The sequence below is a fragment of the Gigantopelta aegis genome, chromosome 12 (genome assembly GCF_016097555.1).
Source record: "Gigantopelta aegis isolate Gae_Host chromosome 12, Gae_host_genome, whole genome shotgun sequence".
Lineage (NCBI taxonomy): Eukaryota > Metazoa > Mollusca > Gastropoda > Neomphalida > Peltospiridae > Gigantopelta > Gigantopelta aegis.
In genome coordinates this window covers 6,500,416-6,523,587 of record NC_054710.1, presented here as the reverse complement: position 1 = coordinate 6,523,587, position 23,172 = coordinate 6,500,416, and the positions used below count along the sequence as shown (strand labels likewise).

Below are 23,172 nucleotides of genomic sequence, written 5' to 3'. Positions count from 1 at the left end.
CTATAAATATGCAAAGAAGTTGCAGTTGGAGAGACAAGGACTGGGATGTGGAGGTGGACAGCAAAAGAAGTTGTAGGAGGAGCTGCCAGAGCGGGAGGAAATGAGATGGAATTCAAAGGAGAGAAAGGAAAGGAAGGAAATGTTTTATTTAACGGCGCACTCAACACATTTTATTTACAGTTATATGGCGTCGGACATATGCTTAAGGACCACACAGATATTGAGATAGGAAACCCATTGTCGCCACTTCATAGGCTAATCTTTTTGATTAGCAGCAAGGGATCTTTTATATGCACCATCCGACAGACAGGATAGTACATACCACAGCCTTCGTTATACCAGTTGTGGAGCACTGGCTGGAACGAGAAATAGGCCAATAGGACGGGGATTGATCCTAGACTGACCGCGCATCAAACAAATGCTTTACCACTGGGCCATGTGAGATAGTGAAAAAAAAAAAAAAAAAAAAAAAAAAGTGAATATAATCGTAAAATGACAGCCGTTTCAACAGGATGGCAGGCAAAAACAAATCTTGTGGCCCGTGGTTATATTGACCCGCAAAAAACTGTCGGGAAGGCAGCATTTTGACCACTGTAAACCTGTTGATCTTGCTAATAGTTGCATCCATAGATCTATGGCCGGATCGATTAACTCAGCAGTAAAGCACTCGCTTCATGCGTGATCAGTCTGGGATCGATCTCTGTCGTAGGCCCGTCAGGCTATTTCTCGTTCCAGCCAATGCACTCTGACTGCTATATCAAAGGTCGTGGTATGTGCTATATTAGCTGTGGGATGGTGCATATAAAAGATCCCTTGCTACTAATCGAAAAATGAAACACATTTCCTCTCTAAGACTATGTCAAAAATTACCAAATGTTTGTCATCCAACAGCCAATGATTAATAACGCAATGTGCTGTAGTGGTGTCGTTAAACAAAACAAACTTAACTTTTAACCATAGAGTTTTGTCTTAATGCATGAACATTTAATAAAACATTTTTTTTTAAATAGGCTTAAAAGAAACATGTAAATGAACTTGATAGATCGGGACATTTTTGTTTAATGTACCCCCCCACCCCACCCCACCCCCACCCCCGGCAATCTGCCCTGGGTACGAGACCTTGACCAACTAAAACTCTTTACTTCAAACAGATAAGCTAATACATGTAAACTTGATTTATTATACGACTGATAGCAGTCACTTGGTAACCTGGCAAGGTTGTCACACTAAAACCTATATAGACCGGCCTCGGTGGCATTGTGGTTAGGCCATCGGTCTACAGGCTGGTAGGTACTGGGTTTGGATCCCAGTCGAGGCATGGGATTTTTAATCCAGATACCGACTCCAAACCCTGAGTGAGTGCTCCGCAAGGCTCAATGGGTAGGTGTAAACCACTTGCACCAACCAGTGATCCATAACTGGTTCAACAAAGGCCATGGTTTGTGCTATCCTGTCTGTGGGAAGTGCAAATAAAAGATCCCTTGCTGCTAATCGGAAAGAGTAGCCCATGTAGTGGCAACAGCGGGTTTCCTCTCAAAATCTGTGTGGTCCGTAACCATATGTCTGACGCCATATAACCATAAATAAAATGTGTTGAGCGCATCATTAAATAAACCATTTCTTTCTTTTAAAGGGGCAATCTCTAGTATTTTATATTTGGTCCGACAAGCTACAAATTCTGTCTGTCCAAATCAAAACCTGTTTGACCAATCATTATTGACTCAAACTATTGTGTGAAATATAAACATAAAATACATGTATGTAATTACTGGTCAGACTGGCAATACAATCTACTGGCCTGTGGTCATATTGACTGGCAAAAACATGTCGGGACAGACGTATTTCGATCCCTGAAAGTTGAATTGAGCCACAGGTTTACCAAACGAAAGAAAGAAAAGTTAAAATTTATTTTGTTTAATAACACCACGAAGCACTTTGATCATCTGCTATATATTGGATGTCAAACATTTGGTAATTTTAAGTCTTAGAGAAGAAACCCGCTACATTTGTTCCATTAGTAGCAAGGGATCTTTTGTATGCATATAGTCTTAGAGAGGGAGACTGCAACCTTTTTCCTTTAGTAGCAAGGGATCTTTACATGAATCATTCCATAGACAGGGTAGCACATACCACAGCCTTTGTTGTGATGCACTGGCTGAAATGAGAAATAGCCCAATGGGCCCACCGATGGAGATCAACAAAAAGCAAGAAAGAAATGTTTTATTTAACAAAACTTATACTTATTTTCATGCTTCTATCCAATTAAGGTTCAAGCATGCTGTCCTGGGCACACACCTCAGCTATCTGAGCTGTCTGTCCAGGACAGAGGGTTAGTTGTTAGTGGTTAGTGAGAGGGAAGAGAGTGTCGTGGTCTTACACCTACCCACTGAGTCGTTAAAACTGGTTCTAAGTGGGAGCCGGTCCCGGGCTGTGAACCCATTACCTACCAGCTTTATATCTGATGGCCTAACCACTATACACCACTGAGGCCGGAACTCGACACATTTTATTTATGGTATATATGGCGTCAGACATATGGCTAGGACCTGCACTGATAATAAGAAGAAACCCACTGCTACCACTCCACACAATACGATTAGCCAAAGGAAATTCTGTACATGCGGTATCCCACAGACAGTACATACCACAACATTTGTTCACCAACTGTGGAGCACTGGCTAGAACTCGGGCTCACCGATGGGGATCTATCCTAGACTACATAACCACACATCAGGCAAGCAACAGCCCAATGGGCTCACCGATGGGGATCTATCCTAGACTACATAACCACACATCAGGCAAGCAAAAGCCCAATGGGCTCACCAATGGGGATCGATCCTAGACTGACCACACATCAGGCAAGCGAAAGCCCAATGAGCTCACCAACGGGGATCGATCCTAGACTGACCACACATCAGGCGAGCGAAAGCCCAATGAGCTCACCAACGGGGATCGATCCTAGACTGACCGCACATCAGGCGAGTGACAGCCCAATGAGCTCACCGACGAGGATCTATCCTAGACTGACCACACATAAGGCGAGCGACAGCCCAATGGGCTCACCAATGGGGATCAATCCTAGACTGACCACACATCAGGCGAGCGACAGCCCAATGGGCTCACCAATGGGGATCAATCCTAGACTGACCACACATCAGGCGAGCGACAGCCCAATGGGCTCACCAACGGGGATCAATCCTAGACTGACCGCACATCAGGCGAGCGACAGCCCAATGGGCTCACCAACGGGGATCGATCCTAGACTGAACACACATCAGGCGAGTGACAGTCCAATGAGCTCACCAACGGGGATAGATCCTAGCCTGACCGCACATCAGGCGAGCCACAGCCCAATGGGCTCACCAACGGGGATCGATCCTAGCCTGACCGCACATTAGGCAAACGACAGCCCAATGGGCTCACCGACGGGGATCGATCCTAGACTGACCACACATCAGGCGAGCGACAGCCCAATGGGCTCACCAATGGGGATCGATCCTAGACTGACCACACATCAGGCGAGCAACAGCCGAATTGGCTCACCAATGGGGATAGATCCTAGCCTGAACACACATCAGCCGAGCAACAGCCCAGTGAGCTCACCAACGGGGATAGATCCTAGCCTGAACACACATCAGGCGAGCAACAGCCGAATGGGCTCACCAACGGGGATAGATCCTAGCCTGAACACACATCAGGCGAGCGACAGCCCAATGGGCTCACCAATGGGGATCGATCCTAGACTGACCGCACATTAGGCAAACGACAGCCCAATGGGCTCACCAATGGGGATAGATCCGAGACTGACCGCACATTAGGCAAACGACAGCCCAATGGGCTCACCAATGGGGATAGATCCTAGACTGACCGCACATCAGGCGAGCACTTTACCACTGGGCTACGTCTCGCTCCTTTGGTTTACACAAAATTGTTTATAATTTTAGATGTCCAACTTGAAGCCTATGAGCTACTGTTCGTCAAACTAAATCAAAATTAAGCATTAATTACCTCCCCTTTTCTCTCTCGGATAAAGGAAATGTTTTATTTAACGACGCACTCAACACATTTTATTTACAGTTATATAGCGTCGGACATACATGTGTATGGTTAAGGGCCACACAGATATTGAGGGAGGAAACTCGCTGTCGCCACTTCAAGCTGCAAGGCATGATTTTTCTTGAGACGAGACGAGTGTCAGTAAAACCATCTACAAAAGGACGATCATCAATCATCCAAAATCTTATAATTTTACTATCATTATTACAAAATTCACTGCATTTTATTTTTGTACCGTAATGTGACGACCCTGCTCACAGCTGATTTATATATACTCTTCAAAAAAAGAAATGCAAAAGGGTACAAATGGGTTATAACTCCGATTTTATGTTTCCTACCGGTTCATGCTTTGTGAATATAAGGTCATTGCATGTCCCAAACACATTCCCACGGTTACATTCGATAAAACGCAGCTACTGTACAATAAAGTTCCAAAATGTGAATATTCGCAAAAACGCAGCCACGTGCAAACCATGTCACCACTGCACGTGCGTTGTCTGCACGTGCAACATGAACACCCACAGTATAAAAGTGCAGGGTGTTCGCTTGCCTGGCCTCTGTATCTGGCCGACAGTTGACAATCCAGGACATGCCACGTCTCAGTGAACCGCAGAGAAACAATGCCATCGGCCGACTAGACGCAGGCGAATCCAGAACGGCCGTTGCCAGGGCATTCCATGTGTCCCCAAGCACCATCTCCAGACTGTGGGACCGTTACCAGCAACATGGATCAACACGTGACCTCCCTAGATCCGGTCGACCACAGGTCACTACCCCCGGGCAGGACCGCTACATCCGGGTACGCCAAACAAAACAAACTTTTAACTTTTAACCATAGAGTTTTGTCTTAATGCATGAACATTTAATAAAACATTTTTTTTTTTAAATAGGCTTAAAAGAAACATGTAAATGAACTTGATAGATCGGGACATTTTTGTTTAATGTACCCCCCCACCCCACCCCACCCCCACCCCCAGCAATCTGCCCTGGGTACGAGACCTTGACCAACTAAAACTCTTTACTTCAAATAGATAAGCTAATACATGTAAACTTGATTTATTATACGACTGATAGCAGTCACTTGGTAACCTGGCAAGGTTGTCACACTAAAACCTATATAGACCGGCCTCGGTGGCATTGTGGTTAGGTCATCGGTCTACAGGCTGGTAGGTACTGGGTTTGGATCCCAGTCGAGGCATGGGATTTTTAATCCAGATACCGACTCCAAACCCTGAGTGAGTGCTCCGCAAGGCTCAATGGGTAACCACTATACACCACTGAGGCCGGAACTCGACACATTTTATTTATGGTATATATGGCGTCAGACCTGCACTGATAATAAGAAGAAACCCACTGCTACCACTCCACACAATAAGTTATTCTTTACGATCAGCCAAAGGAAATTCTGTACATGCGGTATCCCACAGACAGTACCGTATATCTTCGCCTGTAAGTCGATCTCGGCTATAAGTCGAGTCCCTAATTTCAAGCCCTGAAAACGTATTTTTTTATTGACCCGTTTATAAGTCGACCCATGAAAAACTACTTATAAATATTGAAATATTTCTTATTTTCAGCACATGAGAACAATAATATTTGAACAAAAGAAAATTATTTTACAAATTTCGGTTTTCACGTTTTGTACATCGCAATATGATCAGACTATTCCAATCAAACTATCATTATTACATAGCATCAAAACCAAATATTCCCTTAGTAGAGAGTGAAAGCTGTTTGACTGTTACTGTATAGTACTGTACAGATGGTTTTGTGCACAGACAACAACTTTATTTATAAACACTGACAACAGATCACTACGATAAAACTGAAAGTATCACGTTTTGCCGCCATATTAATACATGTAAGGAGGATAACTCTGGAAAGTACACTGGTTTTTGTACCAAATGATGTGTGTCCCTATTGCTCTAGATAAGGTTGGACTATACCAATTCAAATCCCATAGGCGACCATGTTAACGTTTGTGTTTAAAAACACTATATGCAATATATCAACCAAACTGTGACCCATAAATATCAGTACTACAACCCCTACCTCAAAGTATTAACTGCAGAAAATGGTACCTTTCATGGCTCATTTTCGGTATAACCAGATGTTTCTGCAACACCCCTAGTTTCGCACAAAATTTTAGTACTTTTTTTTTACAGGTACCCCATACATGTTCCAAGCACAAGGCTACTTGACACGGTGGTACTACATCAAATAAAATTGCATACATTTTTAGCCCAGATGAAACTAATTTTTTTTACAACCAACACACTCACATTTATAACCAATCACAGGACTTGTGGTGTTAACTTCTCTATCAAAAGTTCGGTACACCTCGAACTTCGACCCAGCCGGAAATTAATTGGTATAGTGCAACCTATACTGATAACATACATGTTTCAAAAGGTGGTGAATCATGTGTTTTTATGACAACCAGGATCTGGTGTCTTCTGACATAAACTGACAACCTCACTGAAACTGTTGTTTCTACAGTGCAACCTAATTTAATGTACACCTCACAAAACACATGTATTTTGTACAGTTTTGTACAAATGCAATATGTCATATTTGAACAAATAATTTTTTTTTAAATAATACTCCTGAAGATATTTATTGTCAGATGTGTGTGTGTGTGCTCAGCTATATATGTAGAGACAGCATGGCTATTCAGAGTACCTCAACTCCTGAAACTTATTCCATTGAAACACATGTACTTGACTGACCCCTAGATTATGAAGACCTCAATAGGCACATCAAAGAAATATCAGTATTAAAAAAATACAATGTCTGAGGAAGGGAAAACCAACATGACTGCATCTGTATGAAGTAATGACTTAATGTCCTGCACATCACTGTTGGAAGAAAATCCTGTATGCTGAGTGTGGGCATCTTCAAGTTACCATGTGCGGGAATTTCAAATCCATCAGCTATGCAGATTTTCAAATTGGACCATCAAAAACCATTGGCAGCCACCAATATTCCTGACTATATTTTATGTATACCCTACTGTAGTTGGAGGTTTTAAAAATTTGTGATATCTGGAATTATCATGCAGCTTTCGCATATTTATTTTTGATTCATTACTAAAAAAACCTGTTTTTAAGTGACATAATTACCCGAACATCTATTTTATTGCATTATTTTCTAATCCAGATCAATACAATATGTATATTGGATGTATTCCTACAATCTGTAATCCAGCATATCATTTAGCTATTAACATGGGATAATACAGCATTAACAATAAAATAAATCATCAAATTACACCAAGGTAGATAATCAAATCTGGAAAAATTGGTTCCAAATCTAGTATACACTTAAAATACACTTCATGGGAGCAAACTAAGTGATTATTTAAAAAAAAGATTTGATCTGGAGACCTAAAGATATGTTTAACAAGCTTATTGTTATGTATAAATGAGAACAGAAGGCACAATAGTGACAAAATTTTTAATTATGGCTTTGGTAAAAAAATTCTTCAAAGTAAAAAAATCTTTCCCCTAAAACTACAAATGTGTCTAAAATATGACTTAGCACCCTATAAATATGCCAAAAGGACAAAAAAAATCAAGGTCTTTAAAAAGTTAAGCTATCAGAAGTACACACATGAAACATTAACTTGGTTTATAGAAGTTAAAGACATTATCCCAATATTGGCACATGTTATTTTTAATATAAAAATAAATTGCTATTAAAATCTAAGTTCAGACTGCCTAGATACATTAACATATTTAAGAGCAGTTGTATATGGCAAGTCAAACACCATGTAAATAAGAACATTCAAATCTGTATAGTATGAATTATAGGCCAAAACCAACTTTTCCTCAGTGCTAATTTTTGTTCAAACTCCATTCAGAGCTATGTACAGTAATTATTGTCAAGGTCATTGTGAACTTGCATGGCCGAATGACGGCTAATTAATCAAATAGTGTAGTTTAATTTAATTAAATCACAAAAATCATAATCTTTTTTATTATGCACTGAATATCTGCTATAGGTTGGACTATACCAATTCAAATCCCATAGGCGACCATGTTAACGTTTGTGTTTAAAAACACTATATGCAATATATCAACCAAACTGTGACCCATAAATATCAGTACTACAACCCCTACCTCAAAGTATTAACTGCAGAAAATGGTACCTTTCATGGCTCATTTTCGGTATAACCAGATGTTTCTGCAACACCCCTAGTTTCGCACAAAATTTTAGTACTTTTTTTTACAGGTACCCCATACATGTTCCAAGCACAAGGCTACTTGACACGGTGGTACTACATCAAATAAAATTGCATACATTTTTAGCCCAGATGAAACTAATTTTTTTTACAACCAACACACTCACATTTATAACCAATCACAGGACTTGTGGTGTTAACTTCTCTATCAAAAGTTCGGTACACCTCGAACTTCGACCCAGCCGGAAATTAATTGGTATAGTGCAACCATAAGCGAACTGCAGAGATCAGTCTATTTTAAGGGAAAGCTCAGTAATATTCATGAAGTTAATCACCGCCAAAACATTGTTTGAACAACCATTAATGCCAGTGACCAGATTTCAAAATAAACTCAGGCAACAGGTAGTTAGTATTGTTTACATTTTTACTATTAGTGATGACTGTTAATTTAACTAAGTGGACTGTTGTCTTGGCATGTGAGTGAGATCGTACGCCTTTTCGCATAACCAAAACCGTTCTAATGCCAAAACAAATAGGTTATAAAAAATAAATGTGTCTAATTAACATATTTGAGTATAAATACATGGCATACTTCAACAATAAAACTTGTAAAATAATCCCCAAAACAGTAATATTTTTTGGTGAATTTTTTTTACCCTCTTATAAGTCGACCCCCCAAGTTATAAAATAATTTTTGGGTGAAAAAAATTCGACTTATAGGCGAAAATATACGGTACATACCACAACATTTGTTCACCAACTGTGGAGCACTGGCTAGAACTCGGGCTCACCGATGGGGATCTATCCTAGACTGCATGACCACACATCAGGCAAGCAACAGCCCAATGGGCTCACTGACGGGGATCGATCCTAGACTGACCGCACATTAGGCAAACGACAGCCCAATGAGCTCACTGACGGGGATCGATCCTAGACTGACCACACATAAGGCGAGCGACAGCCCAATGGGTTCACCGACGAGGATCTATCCTAGACTGACCACACATAAGGCGAGCGACAGCCCAATGGGCTCACTGACGGGGATCGATCCTAGACTGACTGCACATCAGGCGAGCAACAGCCGAATGGGCTCACCAACGGGGATAGATCCTAGCCTGAACACACATCAGGCGAGTGACAGTCCAATGAGCTCACCAATGGGGATAGATCCTAGACTGACCGCACATTAGGCAAACGACAGCCCAATGGGCTCACCAACGGGGATAGATCCTAGACTGACCGCACATCAGGCGAGCACTTTACCACTGGGCTACGTCTCGCTCCTTTGGTTTACACAAAATTGTTTATAATTTTAGACGTCCAACTTGAAGCCTATGAGCTACTGTTCGTCAAACTAAATCAAAATTAAGCATTAATTACCTCCCCTTTTCTCTCTCGGATAAAGGAAATGTTTTATTTAACGACGCACTCAACACATTTTATTTACGGTTATATGGCGTCGGACATACATGTGTATGGTTAAGGGCCACACAGATATTGAGGGAGGAAACTCGCTGTCGCCACTTCAAGCTGCAAGGCATGATTTTTCTTGAGACGAGACGAGTGTCAGTAAAACCATCTACAAAAGGACGATCATCAATCATCCAAAATCTTATAATTTTACTATTATTATTACAAAATTCACTGCATTTTATTTTTGTACCGTAATGTGACGACCCTGCTCACAGCTGATTGATATATTATTACGTCACTAGAAAGAAGGAAATGTTTTATTTAATGAAGCACTCAACACATTTTATTTACGGCTATATGGCGTCGGACATATGGTTAAGGACCACACAGATATTGAGAGAGGAAACCCGCTGTCGCCACTTCATGGGCTACTTTTTTCAATTAGCAGCAAGGATCTTTTCTATGCACCATCCCACAGACAGGATAACACTTACCACAGCCTTTGATATACCAGTCGTGGTGCACTGGTTGGAACAAGAAATAGCCCAATGGGTCCACCGACGGGGATGACCAAAAACATTTTGAATGTATAGAAATTGATAAAATCTAGGTAAAGTATGATTTCAGTTATCAAAAACGGCTCCAATAGTAAAAAAATATGCCTTAGTGTTTACAAATTAGGGTATGTCCTTTAACAGAGAATTTAAATCATTATATATAGAGAATACTACATGAGCGGCCATTAGATACTGTTTAACTTAAGAGTTGTAAGGTAAACGGTATCTAATGGACAGGAATGTAGTATTCTATTTCTTACATATCTTCAGTTTTAAAACAATTTATAAATTAATGTAAACATCTTTTTCAACTAAAACCTAAGTACGGGCCTAGCACTTATATGTGTAGTTAACTTGTGCGTCACATACAAGTCAATTTCAGGTTAACTTGTGCGTCACAGACAAGTCAATTTCAGGTTAACTTGTCCATCACAGAGTGATCGATTCGACCGTGCTTTTTTTTTTTCATTGGATGGTATGGCATTGGTGACCTGGTCATCACCTAGGAGCAGCCAGTCGTATGTCTTTAAAATGTTAACATACATATATGTTATAAAAAAACAACGAATGATGTTCTCACCAACGGGTGTGTAAGAACAAAATATTGTCACACATGTATATACCGTATATCTTCGCCTGTAAGTCGATCTCGGCTACAAGTCGAGTCCCTAATTTCAAGCCCTGAAAACTTTTTTTTTTTATTGACCCGTTTGTAAGTCGACCCATGAAAAACAACGTATAAATATTGAAGTATTTCTTATTTTCAGCACATGAGAACAATAATGTACAATATCTGAACAAAAGAAAATTATTTTACAAACTTTGTTTTTTACGTTTTGTACATCGCAATAATATTCCAATCAAACTACATAGCATCAAAACGAAATATTCCCTTAGTAGAGAGTGAAAGCTGTTTGTTACCGTATGGCACTGTACAACATGGTTTTGTGCAAAGACAACAACTTTATTTATAAACACTGACAACAGATCACTACGATAAAACTGAAAGTACATGTATCATCGGTTAATCACATGTTTTGCCGCCATATTAATACATGTAAGGAGGATAACTCTGGAAAGTACACTGGTACAAGTACAAATAATTTTTGGGTGACAGAAATTCAACTTATAGGCAAAGATATACGGTAGGTGAACAAAATGAACCTATACCGACCTTCTTGAACTGTTTGTACATGACCTTTGACACTGGGTCGCTGGATTTTGCTTTGTTTTTCACCACCTGAGCCATCATATTCCCGACCGTGACCATGCCAAGAATTTGTCTGTGGGGAAAATAAATATCAGTACAAATTAGGAAGGAAATAACAACGCACTCAACACATTTTATTTACGGTTATATGGCGTCAGACATATGGTTAAGGACCACACAGATATTGAGAGAGGAAACCTGCTGTCGCCACTTCATGGGCTTCTCTTTTCGATTAGCAGCAAGGGATCTTTTATATGCGCCATCCCATAAACAGGATAGCACATACCACATCCTTTGATATACCAGTCATGGTGCACTGGCTGGAATGAGAAATAGCGCAATGGGGCCATCGATGGGGATCGATCTCACACCGACTGCCATCAAGTGAATGCTTTACCACTGGGCTACGTTTCCGCCCCTACAAATTAGATACACTGGTATAGCAAGCTGTTAAACTGAGGGAGTCGATAGCTGTACTGATGTAGCCCAGTGGTGTTAGGGTCGTTTTTAGTGGTGTAATAATACATCAAACTATTGATATGTTGAGACAGTCAGTGCCTCGATGGCAATCCATCGACAGTTACAGGACAAGCTCTGGATGAGCAGAAAAATTTGCCAAATCATCTATTTAAACTTCAAAAATGGCAAAAACTCATTTATTTTCTAACAAAATAACAATTATTACATAAAATTTATTCGCCAAATTAAAATAACATTCGCCAATTGTTTTTAAAATTCTCAACAGGCGAATTTGGAGAGTGCCAGAGCTGACCCTGAGTTAATTAAATTAGTTTTTTCAACTATCGATAGTTTCAATAGTGTGCATAGTGCAACATGATCTGTGACCAATAACGCGCCATGAGTTAATTAAATTAGTTTGCTCAACTATCGATAGTTTCAATAGTGTGCATAGTGCAACATGATCTGTGACCAATAACGCGCCATGAGTTAATTAAATTAGTTTGCTCTACTATCGATAGTTTCAATAGTGTGCATAGTGCAACATGATCTGTGACCAATAACGCGCCATGAGTTAATTAAATTAGTTTGCTCAACTATCAATAGTTTCAATAGTGTGCATAGTGCAACATGATCTGTGACCAATAACGCGCCACGAGTTAATTAAATTAGTTTGCTCAACTATCAATAGTTTCAATAGTGTGCATATAGTGCAACATGATCTGCGACCAATAACGCGCCATGAGTTAATTAAATTAGTTTGCTCTACTATCGATAGTTTCAATAGTGTGCATAGTGCAACATGATCTGTGACCAATAACGCGCCATGAGTTAATTAAATTAGTTTGCTCAACTATCGATAGTTTCGATAGTTTCAATAGTGTGCATAGTGCAACATGATCTGCGACCAATAACGCGCCATGAGTTAATTAAATTAGTTTGCTCAACTATCGATAGTTTCAATAGTGTGCATAGTGCAACATGATCTGTGACCAATAACGTGCCATGAGTTAATTAAATTAGTTTGCTCAACTATCGATAGTTTCGATAGTTTCAATAGTGTGCATAGTGCAACATGATCTGCGACCAATAACGCGCCACGAGTTAATTAAATTAGTTTGCTCAACTATCGATAGTTTCAATAGTGTGCATAGTGCAACATGATCTGCGACCAATAACGCGCCACTTAACTACCTAGTAACTAAGTACAAACACAGACATACATACATGTACATGTACAAACACATGTACATATGCATGCACACTCACATAGACACACACACCAACTGGAAGACTAAGGTAAATAGTTTTGCGAAATATCTATTCATATTATACTGGGGCATAATTACATGAATCTGCCAAGCATACTTACCCTGACTGATTAATTACATGAATCTGCCAAGTACGCTCAACCTGATTGGTCAATTACATGAATCTGCCAAGTACGCTCACCTTGATTGGTCAACGACAAGAACCCTTATTACTACACTCATCTTGATTTCCCCCCCCCCCCCTCGTAGTGAGGAATCATTTATTTATTTGTTGTTACTTTTTACTACTGTGAAACCTCTCAAAACCAGACCCTCTGTAAAACGGAATTCTCTCAAAACCAGACCCTCTGTAAACCAGAATTCTCTCAAAACTGGACCCTCTGTAAACCGGAATTCTCTCAAACCCAGACCCTCTGTAAACCGGAATTCTCTCAAAACCAGACCCTCTGTAAACCAGAATTCCCTCAAAACCAGACATTTTTCATGGTCCTTTTTTTAGAAATCGGTAAACAACGTATCCTCTGTAAACCGGACATTTAGAGGGGTTTCACTGTATTATTACCTGGGGAAGTCTGAGAAGATAAAAAAAACTAATTTGTAAAAATTTGTATTGCCCCAAAATACATTGGTAGTGTTAGGATTACATTCATCTTGATTGATCAACAATAGGAATCTGGTGAGGACAGTCACTCTGATTGGTTAAAGTTTGTTTTGTTTAACAACATTAATCATCGGCTACTTGATGTCAAATATTGGGTAAGTCTGACTCATAGTCATCGGAGGAAACCCGCTACATTTTTTCTAATGAAGCAATGGATCTTTTATATGCACTTTCCCACAGACAGGAAAGCACATACCACAGCCTTTGTCCAGTTCTGATTGGTTAACTACAGCAATCACCCGGTTTGGTAGACTACAGGAATCTGCGAAGTACACTCATCATGACTGGTTAAATTACATGAATCTACCAAGTACACTCACTCTGATTGGTTAAATTACATGAATCTGCCAAGTACACTCACCCTGATTGGTTAAGTTACATGAATCTGCCAAGTACACTCACCCTGATTGGTTAAGTGACATGAATCTGCTAAGTACACTCACTCTGATTGGTCGACTACAGGAATCCACATGATATACTCACCCTGATTGGTAGAGCATTGGAATTTAAGTACATTCACCGTGAGTGGTCAACAACTGGAATCTTCCAAGTACATGTACACTCCCTGTGATTGGTCAACAACACAAAAATTTGCTAAATACACTCACCCTGATTGGTCGACGACAGGAACCTGATCAAATCCATCTTTGTTGAGTAGTTCGAGCGTCTCCTGTATGGTGACGTCAGGCATCACAGTCAGCGGTGCCTGGATGTTGAGAGTGCTCACTTTCCGATTCCACCACCTGAAAACATATCCATTTATTCATTAATATCTCAAAGTAATCTACTCATCTTTGTTAATTCTTTAGTCAAGTACAATTCTGCATATTGCACCACCTAAAAATATATTATTTGTTAGAAAAGTACAATTCAAAGTGTGTGTGTGTGTGTGTGCATGTGTGTGTGAGAAAAAGAGAGAGAGAGAGAGAGAGAGAGAGAGAGAGAGAGAGAGAGAGAGAGAGAGAGAGAGAGAGAGAGAGAGAGAGAGAGAGAGAGAGAGAGAGAGAGAGAGAGGGAAAAGGGAGAAGAGGGAAAAGGGAGAGAGAGGAAGGGAGGGAGAGAGGAAGGGAGGGAGAGAGAGTGTGAGGTTGAGAGAGAGAGAGAGAGACTGTGTGTGAGTGTGTGTGTGTGAGAGAGAGAGAGAGAGAGAGAGAGAGAGAGAGAGAGAGAGAGAGAGAGAGAGAGAGAGAGAGAGAGAGAGAGAGAGAGACACACACACACACAGAGACAGAGAGAGTTTGTTTTGTTTAACAACATCACTAGAGCACATTAATTAATCATCGGCTATTGGTTGTCATTAATCATCGGCTATAACGTAATTGGAACAGGCCAAGTTGACGATTCAAGGGTCTACAGTTAGACTGTAGCCAGGTATTTTTTTCAAGAAATACCAAATATACAGTTAGTTCCATAGAAAAATGAACCAGTTTACAACGGACATAACCATATGGAGTTTTTAGATTTGTGGATGTTATTGTCTATTTGATTCTCGCAAATGTTTCATTTTTAACCTCAGTATAACGCCTTCGGTCAAAAATGACATTTGTTGGATCAAATAGAAAATAACACCCATAAATCTAAATACGCCATATGGTTATAACCTAATTAAACACTTTATCTTTTTGATAACACAAAACAAAACGAACACCCCCCACCCCCACCCCAGCAACAATTTAAACAAATCTACGAAGCGACCAATGACATCATTTTGGGAAGCAACATCACAACAGCTAGAACATTTCATGTCCTGGAAAAATTAAATAATGTACTCTAGTGGTGGTGTTAAACAAAACAAACTTTTTTCCAATTGGGCACCAACGAAGGAAGGAAATGTGTTATTTAACGATGTACTCAACACATTTTATTTTAGGTTATATGACGTCAGACATATGGTTAAGGACCACACAGATATTGAGAGAGGAAACCCGCTGTCGCCACTTCATGAGCTACTCTTTTCGATTAGCAGCAAGGGATCTTTTATATGCACCATCCCACAGACAGGATAGTACATACCACGGCCTTTGTTACACCAGTTGTGGGGCACTGGCTGAAACGAGAAATAGCCCAAATGGGTCCACCGAGGGGGATTGATCCCAGACTGACCTCGCATCAGGCGAACGCTCTACCACTGGGCTACGTTCTGCCCCCCCCCCCCCCCCATGCACCACGACTGGTATATATCAACGGCTATGGTATGTGCTATCCTGTCTGTGCATTTGGTCTTGGTGGTGTATAGTGGTTAAGCCACCTGACTTGATGCTGGTAGGTACTGGGTTCACATCCCAGTAATGGCTCCCACCCAATGCGAGTTTAACTATAACCGCTAATCCTAGATAGCTGAGATGTGTGCCCAGGACAGCGTGCCTGAACCTTAATTGGATATAAGCACGAAAAGAAAGTATAAGAAAGTATGAAAAAAGAACAGCATTTGGTGTAATATTCGAACTGTAACCAACCAATAACATCGTTCTGATGTGACATCATTTGCAAATAATAACTTACCAAATTATACGCAGTTGTTATATTGTGACAATGTCACTATACAGTAGTGACTGTTGATGATCACATTACTATTTCATTGATATTTCACCGAATGAACATGCATAGAATGATATGAAATATTACATAATATAACGTAGAAAACAATAACTTTCCTTCATCCAAAGAAAACAAAACACAGTAAAAATCTAATCAAATCAAAAAATAAAATGAAATCTAATCAAAGAAGAAATGAAATGAATTTACTGAAAGCTTAATTTAAAAGCAAAAATAAAATACAGTATGCAAAATTAAAGGGACATACCCTAGTTTTTAAACACTAAGGCATATTTTTCACTATTATATTTTATTCTTTAGATTATTCATTTCCACACCACAAAATGCATTTTCATATTTTTTAAAACGAGTTCTAGTCTATTTTCCGGTTTTAACGTCACAGAGCCTTCTTTTACTCAGTTGTATCTTTACCCAAGAGTGTTAGATTAACCAACTTAGTGTACAGTTTTACAAGTTAAAACTAGAGTCTGCGTCTTTAATGGGTATTTAAAGTCAATCCTATTTTATTTCCTGGGTTTATCTTTCAACGTGAATACGGGATGCATTATAATTTTTATTGTTATTTTATCTGAGACCTTTTTTTTTTTTTTAGCAAACTACTAAGTATACCACAAGCTTCACAAATTTCTGGAACCCTATAAATGTGTCATGATTTAAAAAATTAACATTTTATAATGGTGTCAGATAGTTTGTTTGTTTTGTTTAATGACACCACTAGAGCACATGATTAATTAATCATCAGCTACCGGATGTCAAACATTTGGTAAATCTGACACATACATGTAGTCATCAGAGGAAATCCGCAACATTTTTCCTAAGGCAGCAAAGGATCTTTTATATGCACCATCCCACAGACAGAATAGCACATACCATGGCCTTTGATATATCAGTCGTGGTCCACTAGTAGTCATCAAGAAGAAACCTGCTACGTTTTTCCTGATGCAGCAAGGGATCTTTTATATGTACTTTCCCACAGACAGGATAGCACATACCATGGCCTTTGACCAGTCGTGGTCCACTAGTAGTCATCAAGAAGAAACCCGCTACATTTTTCCTGATGCAGCAAGAGATCTTTTATATGCACTTTCCCACAGACAGGATAGCACATACCACAGCCTTTGACCAGTTGTGGTGGTGTCAGAGAGTCTGTAATAAACAGTTTTATAAATATTGTATTTTCCCATGCTATCTTTATAGCATGGATCATAATACTACATTGAAAACCGTTACGGTTACAAGCCAAGGAAGGAAGGAAATGTTTTATTTAACAACACACTCAACACATTTTATTTACAGTTATATGGTTAAGGACCACACAGATATTGGGAGAGAAACACGCTGTTGCCACTTCATGGGCTATTCTTTTTAATTAGCAGCAAGGGATCTTTTATATGCACCATCCCACAGACAGGATAACACATACCACGGCCTTTGATATACCAGTCGTGGTGCACTGGCTGTGACGAGAAATAGCCCAATGGGTCAAGCCATGGAAGGACAACTGCCACAGTGTGTGTGACAGTAATAATATATAGTCAGTATCGTTTAGTAAGTTAAAGCACATTGAGTTATTAATCATCGGCTATTGGATGTCAAACATTTGGTAATTTTGACATATCTAGTATTAGAGAGGAAACCCGCTACATTTTTCCATTAGCAGCAAGGGATCTTTTATATGCACCATCCCACAGACAGGACAACACATACCACAGCCTTTGATATAGCAGTCGTGGTGCACTGGCTGGAACGAGAAATAGCTCAATGGGCCCACCGACGGGGATCGATCCCAGACGGACCGTGCATCGAGCGAACGATTTACCACTGGGCTACGTCCCGCTCCAGACAGGTTATGAAGACAACTTACAAAAGTAAAGCTACTAAAGAAACGAAAAAAATAAACCACCAAATCTTTGGCCTAAATTTCCAGGCCACAATAAAATATAATGCTTTTTCCCAGGACATTCCAAGCCTGGATTTTAACATCACAAAATACAAGGACATATCAGGATTCCCAGGACACGTAAGAACCCTAAGTCAACACTAAGAATATTGGAATGGTAGATTTGCAACCAGCCTCAGTGGCGCAGTGGTTAACCCTTCAGACTACAGACTGGTAGGTACAGGGTTCGCAGCCTGGTACCGGCTCCAACCCAGAATGAGTTCTTAAGGGCTCAGTGGGTATAGGTGTAAGGCCACTACACCTTCATCTCTCTCACTAACCAACTAACAACTAACCCACTGTCCTGGACAGACAGCTCAGATATCTCAGGTGTGTCCAGGACAGCGTGCTTGAACAATAATTGGATATAACCACGGATATAACAATAAGTTGAATGAAATGAAATGGTAGATTTCCTCTAAATGGAAGATCGGTGTTAATTTTTCAGCATTAAATAAAACTGCATTCATTAAAGAAAAGGTTATATGAAATAAAAATAAAAAAAGTCAAAAATGGTTTCTACTTCTAGTTTCCAAAATAAGAATAACAACAAAAAGTACAGAGGTACATGTACTTACCACAAATAGCTACATGTATGAAAGATAAAATGACGACATTTGATATTGTTGGCTGGGTTTTTGTAAACGAAAAAAATATTTCCACTTATCCAACAATAAAATAGTTTTTTCATTAAAATCATATAATGGTGACTATAACGAACTGTACAATTACATAAAGAAGTAAATGTTTTAGTTAACGACGCACTTTAACACATTTTATTTACGGTTATATGGCATCAGACATATGGTTAAGGACCACACAGATATTGAGAGAGGAAACCCGCTGTCATCACTTCATGGGCTACTCTTTCCGATTAGCAGCAAGGGATCTTTTATATGCACCATCCCACAGACAAGGTAGCACATACCACAGCCTTTGATATACCAGTCGTGGTGCACTGGCTGGAACGAGAAATAGCCCAATGGGCCCACTGATGGGGATCGATCTCACACCGACTGTGCATCGAGCGAGCACTCTACCACTGGGCTACGTCCCACCCCTCGTACAATTACATATACCAGTGTATATACCAAATTGATAACAGAAAATATGGAAACAAGTTTTAATTCTGTAACCTTAAAAAAAAAAACCTTTCAAATAAAACAACAAATTATTTAATATATTATACTGTTTGTTTTGAATATTAAACTACAAAAAAAAAAAAAATCCCTAAATTTAAAAAAAAAGAAAAAAAAAGAAATCCCTAAAACAAATCTCAGGAATCAACCAAAAAAGAAGAGAATAAAATACAACACTTTATTATCCACGTGGTTCAACATAACCGAGTTAATAATAATCATACGAAGCACACGTGTAATAACAAGTGTTATTATCCACGTGGTTCAACATAACCGAGTTAATAATAATCATACGAAGCACACGTGTAATAACAAGTGTTATTATCCGCATTGGTTCAACATAACCGAGTTAATAATAATCATACGAAGCACACGTGTAATAACAAGTGTTATTATCCACGTGGTTCAACATAACCAAGTTAATAATAATCACACGAAGCACACGTGTAATAACAAGTGTTAGTATCCACGTGGTTCAACCTAACCGAGTTAATAATAATCACACGAAGCACACGTGTAATAACAAGTGTTAGTATCCACGTGGTTCAACCTAACCGAGTTAATAATAATCACACGAAGCACACGTGTAATAACAAGTGTTAGTATCCACGTGGTTCAACCTAACCGAGTTAATAATAATCACACGAAGCACACGTGTAATAACAAGTGTTATTATCTACGTGGTTCAACATAACCGAGTTAATAATAATCACACGAAGCACACGTGTAATAACAAGTGTTATTATCCACGTGGTTCAACATAACCGAGTTAATAATAATCAGACGAAGCACACGTGTAATAACAAGTGTTATTATCCACGTGGTTCAACATAACCGAGTTAATAATAATCACACGAAGCACACGTGTAATAACAAGTGTTATTATCCACGTGGTTCAACATAACCGAGTTAATAATAATCATACGAAGCACACGTGTAATAACAAGTGTTATTATCCACGTGGTTCAACATAACCGGGTTAATAATAATGATACGAAGCACACGTATTATTCACGTGGTTCAACATAACCGAGTTAATAATAATCATACGAAGCACACGTGCAATAACAAGTGTTATTATCCACGTGGTTCAACATAACCGAGTTAATAATAATCATACGAAGCACACGTGCAATAACAAGTGTTATTATCCGCATTGGTTCAACATAACCGAGTTAATAATAATCATACGAAGCACACGTGTAATAACAAGTGTTAGTATCCACGTGGTTCAACCTAACCGAGTTAATAATAATCACACGAAGCACACGTGTAATAACAAGTGTTAGTATCCACGTGGTTCAACCTAACCGAGTTAATAATAATCACACGAAGCACACGTGTAATAACAAGTGTTAGTATCCACGTGGTTCAACCTAACCGAGTTAATAATAATCACACGAAGCACACGTGTAATAACAAGTGTTATTATCCACGTGGTTCAACATAACCGAGTTAATAATAATCACACGAAGCACACGTGTAATAACAAGTGTTATTATCCACGTGGTTCAACATAACCGAGTTAATAATAATCAGACGAAGCACACGTGTAATAACAAGTGTTATTATCCACGTGGTTCAACATAACAGAGTTAATAATAATCATACGAAGCACACGTGTAATAACAAGTGTTATTATCCACGTGGTTCAACATAACCGGGTTAATAATAATGATACGAAGCACACGTATTATTCACGTGGTTCAACATAACCGAGTTAATAATAATCATACGAAGCACACGTGCAATAACAAGTGTTATTATCCACGTGGTTCAACATAACCGAGTTAATAATAATCATACGAAGCACACGTGCAATAACAAGTGTTATTATCCACGTGGTTCAACATAACCGGGTTAATAATAATGATACGAAGCACACGTGTAATAACATAACCGAGTTAATAATAATCATACGAAGCACACGTGCAATAACAAGTGTTATTATCCACGTGGTTCAACATAACCGAGTTAATAATAATCATACAAAGCACACGTGTAATAACAAGTGTTATTATCCACGTGGTTCAACATAACCGAGTTAATAATAATCATACGAAGCACACGTGTAATAACAAGTGTTATTATCCACGTGGTTCAACATAACCGGGTTAATAATAATGATACGAAGCACACGTGTAATAACAAGTGTTATTATCCACGTGGTTCAACATAACCGGGTTAATAATAATGATACGAAGCACACGTGTAATAACAAGTGTTATTATTCACGTGGTTCAACATAACCGAGTTAATAATAATCATACGAAGCACACGTGCAATAACAAGTGTTATTATCCACGTGGTTCAACATAACCGAGTTAATAATAATCATATGAAGCACACATGTAATAAGTGTAATGACATAATTTTGGGAAGCGACGTCATAACATGATGTTGCTTCCCCAGTTCTAGTTCAGACTTTGTGTGTGAAATATGACGTCATTTCGTCGTCTCCTATCTGTGGTTAAAACATTTTGAGATGGCCCTTTTATTCATAAAAATAAGGAGAGAATAATACGGATAATTAAGAAATGATTGCGCTTGCTTGTGTGTTATACAGATTTTACAAAACTTGTGTCAGGATTCCTGTATTCAGGTATCATGGATTCACTCTCGCTCGGGTAATACAACAATCCTGACACTCGTTTCGTAAAATCAGTACCACACACAAGCTCATATAATAGTCTCTATAATATATGACTTAACAATTAAAGTTTGTCATGTTCAACAATATCGCTAGAGCACATTGATTAATTAATCACTGACTATAATTATTGATGTCAGACATTTGCTAATTGTGACATTGTTTTTAGTGAGAAAACCTGCTATATTTTACCATTAGCAGCCAGGGACCTTTTATAGCATCTTTAATTCTCACAGACAGGACAGTGCATACCATAGTCATAGACAGTGTCAGAGAGAAAAAACAAAACAAACCAAAATGGGCCTACCAAATGGATAGTTAATGAATTAAAAAAAAAATCGATATTTTATTGAAGTTGAAAGTTTGGTTTGTTTAACAACACCACTAGAGCACATATATTAATTAATTATCAGCTATGGGATATTTGGTAATTCTGACTCGTAGTCATCAGAGGAAATCTGCTACATTTTTCTTAATGCAGCAAAGGATCTTTTATATGCACTTTCCCACAGACAGGAAAGCACATACCACAGCCTTTGAACAGTTGTGGTGCACTGGTTGGAATGAGAAAAACCAAGTCAAAGTTAAAAACGTTTAAAGTTTCTTTTGTGTAACAACATCACTAGAGCACATTGATTTATTAATTGTTTATTAAATGTCAAACATTTGGTAATTTTGACATCCAGTCTTTGAGAGGAAACCTGCTACATTTGTTCCATTAGTAGCACAGGATCATATATGCACCATCCTACAGACAGGATAACACATACCACAACTTTTGATATATCAGTCATAGTGCAATGGCTAGAGCGACCATGCATCAGGCGAGAACTAAAGCACTTGGCTATATGCCCCTGGATAACGGACATGCATTACAAACAACTCAAATGATTTTGATGTTTTTGCTCAAACAGTGTTAAAACACATTGTCCAGTATTTATTTTCTTGGGCATTCACTTGGTTATGCCCCTGGATAAATGAAATGCATTACAAACAACTCGAATGATTTTGATGTTTTTCCTCAAAGTGTTAAAACTCATTGTCCAGTATTTATTTTCTTGTGTGTTTAAAAAAATGT

At 39.0% G+C, this 23,172-nt stretch overlaps 1 protein-coding gene across 1 annotated transcript in view; it reads right to left on the bottom strand.

Moving 5' to 3' along the window:
- Positions 1–23,172, bottom strand: part of LOC121386618 (cystathionine beta-synthase-like) — a 54,536-nt gene that overhangs the window by 7,000 nt on the left and 24,364 nt on the right. The window contains exons 12-14 of the mRNA XM_041517578.1: positions 18,884–18,892; positions 14,419–14,553; positions 11,384–11,492 (exon numbers count right to left, since the gene is read on the bottom strand). Of these exons, the coding sequence (XP_041373512.1) occupies positions 11,384–11,492; positions 14,419–14,553; positions 18,884–18,892 (253 nt within the window). The remainder of the gene's footprint in view (positions 1–11,383; positions 11,493–14,418; positions 14,554–18,883; positions 18,893–23,172) is intronic.